This window comes from Vitis riparia, chromosome 19 (genome assembly GCF_004353265.1).
Source record: "Vitis riparia cultivar Riparia Gloire de Montpellier isolate 1030 chromosome 19, EGFV_Vit.rip_1.0, whole genome shotgun sequence".
In the NCBI taxonomy this organism is placed as follows: domain Eukaryota; kingdom Viridiplantae; phylum Streptophyta; class Magnoliopsida; order Vitales; family Vitaceae; genus Vitis; species Vitis riparia.
This window is the reverse complement of record NC_048449.1, coordinates 4,380,994-4,385,705: the sequence shown is the minus strand read 5'-3', so window position 1 is coordinate 4,385,705 and position 4,712 is coordinate 4,380,994. Positions and strand designations below refer to the sequence as shown.

Here is a 4,712-nt window from a genome sequence, read left to right as displayed (position 1 = left end):
AAATCTTCTCGCTCTCTCTCTAGTTGTCCTAAGTTTGGCTTCTCTGTACTTGTGAGTCTTCTATTGAAGATTGCAGTGACCAACCAAATATTGCCACGTCCACAATTCTTTTTTTAATCAAAATTGTATATGGCAAAGTGTATTAAAGTAAATTAAAAATGTTATAATAAGTGGTTGTAATATTTAATCTACTTTATTTCTTTTTTCTATTTTATATAACAGCTTTGATATTGTGGATGAGTGCAAAAATTGATCATCTAAGTTCTAAAATTTCTGTATTTTTTAATTAAAATGGTATTTAAGAGTAATTTTGAATTAATCAAATTAGCAAAATATTTTATCATTCTCATCGAGGGGTAGATAAATCATTTGCATCCAAAATAGTTTTAGACTAATATATTAATCGATCAACTTTCAATACTGAAACACAAATTTTTACATTTTTTTAAATGATCCTCACATAGGGTTTATCTTAATATTTAAGTTACTTTCTTCCAAAGGAGAATAGGAGAAGGGAGTTGTCTTGGCCCATAATGAATTTCAAATATTTTCTACATTAGAAAGTGTTTTTTTTTCCTAGAATCTTATTTTAGTGTAATTTCTAATTAAATAGATTTATTTAATTTTATTTCTCCTTCCTACTCTTTGTTTTTTATTTATTAAGGTGAACCCAAGTGTTTTCTTGATTGGGTATCAAGAGGAGACTGAGATTGTACTTGGTAGTAATCTCAAGTGTATAATGTAAAACTAAAGTTCAAAAGGTACTAGACATAGGTTCGATAGATGATTGAAGTTCTAGAATTTGGTAAAACCTTGTATTTAATATTTTTTTCGATGGCTTTTGTGATTCTTGAGTGACCACGGTTCTTCATCAATTTAAAGATTTTTCATGTGAAATTGTAATTTGTGCCTTAGTCTTTCATTTCTTTATATTATCTCAATTTTGTTTATTCTAGATGAATATCATAAATGCTATTATATATCAATATTTTGTATTTTTGGTCTGTTAATTTTACTAAGCTTGAAGACAGGTCCATGGACTTGAGCCCAAAGTACAAAATGGGCAAGGGCCTAGTCAGTGCAAAACATACACAGATATGGTCACAGTAATCTCCAACATGTGGCTGTGTGGCACCATCCATCTTCCATCAAACAATCACCTTATCTACTATCTGCTCTGTCCACATTCTCTCTCAGCCTCACCTTCACAAAACCTCACTTGATTACCACCTGTTGTTGCCCAAAAATCTCAGCCATGGCTGCCTCCACTCTCTCCTCTGCAACCCCTTCTCAGGTCTGTGTATGCACCCCTGCTCCATACCCTTCAACTCCTTCACACCATTCAACACTTCCCCATCTCCATAACGATGTTTTTTTTTTTTTTTTTTTTTCTTTTTTTCTTTTTTGTGGGCGGGGCGGAGGAGGGATTGAATTTTTGTATCAAATCAATAATTTGACGTCGAAAAAGTGAAAGTTGAACGTTAATATTGTATTCTTGTTTGTTTCAGCTGTGCTCTATCAGGAATGGGGTGTTGTCACCATCCCATGCTCTGCTGCCCAAGCTCACAAGGACGAGTCCATTTGTGGGGAAGGGAAAGGGCTTGAAGATCAAGTGTCAGGCCACCAGCATTCCGGCCGATCGAGTTCCTGACATGGGCAAGAGGAAGCTCATGAACTTGCTTTTGTTGGGTGCTATTTCCCTCCCCTCAGCTGGCATGTTGATTCCTTATGCCACCTTCTTTGCACCTCCTGGGTGAGTTTGATTTTCCTCTTTTTTTCTCTTTTTTTCTCTTTTTTTCTTTTTTTTTCTTTCATTTCATTTCCTGATTGATTTTCGGTTCGATTTTCCAATTTCTGGTGGACCCATCTTCATACTGGACCTCATATTTGTGATTTTAATTTTCTCTAGTTTCTGGGCATTTATGAAATGAAATTTATCGAGACAGTCTTCTTTCTTGTCAGGTAGACCATACATTTTTCAGGGTTCTAAGAAGTTAATGTGATTTTCATAGTAGATTTTGTTTCTACTGCTGAAATCGTCTGATTTCATCCTGGGAAAAACTAGGGTTTTTTTTTTTTTAGTATTTTCTAGTCATTTTTCTAAACTCAGCAGGACAGCTGCTGTGGTTTGCACGGTGGTGAGAACTGTTCTAGTTTTATTGGATTTATTTGATTTCTTCTTCTAGAATCACACGCATTAGATGTCAGAAGTTAAAAAAGGGAAAAAAAAAAAAAAAACAAAAGAAAATTTGTTGTTTGATCTGTTCATTTCTGTTGATTTCTTTAGATTTAGATTCTAAATTTCTAATTTCAAATCTGAAAATTGAACAGAACAGGATCTGCTGGAGGTGGTATTGTGGCCAAGGATGCACTTGGAAATGATGTTATTGCAGATGAATGGCTTAAGACTCATGGCCCTGGTGACAGAACCCTAACACAAGGGTTGAAGGTACTCTCATCTCTCTGATCCTCTTCTAAATGATTCCTAAATTTTAATATATGGATTTGATTTCTTCATCACAGTCTTTCATTTCAGCTACTGCAATCCGTCCTGGTGTCTCATTAATCGATTTTTCTCTTTTCAAGAACAAATGCCTAATGACTACACCAATAGAGCCAGAAAAATCTAACAGCAGTAAGTTCAAAACAATCTGAACTTCTTGTTGTATTTCAGGGAGACCCCACCTACCTTGTTGTGGAGAATGACAAAACCCTTGCCACATATGGTATTAACGCGGTCTGCACCCATCTTGGGTGTGTTGTGCCGTGGAATACAGCTGAGAACAAGTTCATCTGCCCATGCCATGGATCTCAGTACAACAACCAAGGCAGGGTTGTCAGAGGACCTGCTCCTCTGGTAAGCAACATATCATCTATAACCCTCTGAAATGGACTCTCTCTCTCTGCTCTAATGACTAATTCACACTCGTTGTTTGAACAGTCGTTGGCGCTGGCGCATGCAGATATTGATGATGGGAAGGTAGTGTTTGTTCCTTGGGTTGAGACAGATTTCAGAACAGGTGAAGATCCATGGTGGTCCTAAACTGCAACTCAAAATTATTCATTGTCGCCTCAAGGTAATCGGTCAAAACATAATCATTTATAAAACCAGAAATCTTGTAAGTTGTAATGAAGATCCAAACTGAAATTGGCATTATTACTCTTTTAAGTATTAACAATTCTATATAGAATCATTATATTTGTTTGGCATTGAGAATGAGAAATTTTGATATAAGTTCTTCTATATTAGTATTGTAAATCTTTAAATTTAGCCTTGGGGGAACACCAGTGGATGATATATTTCTGCGGCAAAGCTTGGTTCTTTAACTAGATGATAGTTAAATTGTAGCTCTGTTCTTCAAATTGCTAGGAACTCACATTGTTAAATGCATCTAAAGAATGGCTTGGTGCTCAAGCATCTGCAAATTCAGCCTCTTCGACCATTGGCTCAGAAAATGATTTCTTTCCATCTCATTGAAATGAACTGTGTCATATCTGATGCTTCAAACAATTTGGAGGTAGGGTTTATTGACTATCCTGTAGCACTTTGCTCATCATCTTGCACCTCTACTGTTCCTCAATTTTTTGAGATCTTTTGCAAGAATAATGCATCAAACAACAGTAGTTTGCTTCTAATCCCCTACACTGCAATGGTACAGTTTCTGCAGGAAGTACCTATGCACAAGGTATTCTCCTTTCTTCTTTCACTGATTTTGACTTGAAGAAAGAACTTCCGAAACCCCACTAGAACACTTAGGCTGCCCTTTGCACAAAAACTTCCAAAACAACACTGATTGTCCTGGGGGGAAAAACTTTGTATAAACCATGTTATAGAACACTTCAATTCCTATTGTCCTCCAGATTTGACCTTGTATTGTGCTTGGGAGAAAATCTGCCTAAACCACATCATGGAACACTTTGATTTAAATTTTACCACATACTCCATCAGTTCCTCCATAGAAGACTGACATTAGCTTTGCAAGAAAACCCCATCACCTCTCCCTGAGCATATCCTTGTCAGTTTTTGAATCTTTTGCTTTCTTGGCCTTTTTCCTTTAGCTCTTTGATAATAAATCCTTTCAAGTCATCACGGACAGGCTTGCTATTTTTGTATTGAAGCTCATCCAGGATGTCCTTACCTCAAAACCTTTTGAAAAAGAAAAATGGAATAATAAAAACAATATGAAGTGAAAAAAAAAAGAGGAAAAAAAAAAAACCTACCAGTGTAGTGATCTTTCACATTTATCAAAGAAAAGAGACATATGTCATTGAAACTTATCTCCTCCTCTCCCCATTCTTTGCAGTTTGCAACATGGTTCTCTGAGGTTGATTGAAAAAACAGGGGATATCATGGATCCTCTGCTTTTCCATTTTCAAGAAATACTAGTCTGTAGAGTATGAACATCACCCATAACATTAGGGTTGTCAATCATAACCTAGGAATTCTTTTCCCCAGCTTCTCAAAAGAAATTTTTGAGTACCTGGAATCATTTCATGAACAACAATATTGCATAAACAATTTATATTTGATATTTTTAGACATTTAAGCCATGTATACAATACATCCAATATTTTTAAATCCCGAAACAAATTCAGAGAGTTTGGTGCTACAATGTTACCAGCCATGCAAAAATGGTGGGAATTCATCAAATATCCAGTAGCATTTAAATGTTGGGCTGAAGGTAAACCACAGAGGAAAACTGAAGAACTAA

The 4,712-nt window shown here is 35.8% G+C and overlaps 1 protein-coding gene across 1 annotated transcript; it reads left to right on the top strand.

The window, feature by feature from the left end:
* The first annotated feature begins 1,168 nt into the window (after positions 1-1,168).
* On the top strand, positions 1,169-3,244 carry LOC117909506 (cytochrome b6-f complex iron-sulfur subunit, chloroplastic-like). The gene is made up of 5 exons (XM_034823548.1): positions 1,169-1,294; positions 1,509-1,753; positions 2,332-2,449; positions 2,675-2,857; positions 2,942-3,244. Exons 1-5 carry the CDS (start codon positions 1,256-1,258, stop codon positions 3,041-3,043), a joined length of 687 nt encoding a protein of 228 aa, XP_034679439.1. The 5' UTR covers positions 1,169-1,255; the 3' UTR covers positions 3,044-3,244.
* The last annotated feature ends 1,468 nt before the right edge of the window (positions 3,245-4,712 follow it).

Excerpts from the sequence above, each read along its gene's own strand:
- LOC117909506 (XM_034823548.1), top strand. The coding sequence starts at position 1,256 with ATGGCTGCCTCCACTCTCTCCTCTGCAACCCCTTCTCAG. Across the intron at positions 1,295-1,508 it reads CCTCTGCAACCCCTTCTCAG|CTGTGCTCTATCAGGAATGG; the intron begins GTCTGTGTATGC and ends TGTTTGTTTCAG. Across the intron at positions 2,450-2,674 it reads CCCTAACACAAGGGTTGAAG|GGAGACCCCACCTACCTTGT; the intron begins GTACTCTCATCT and ends GTTGTATTTCAG.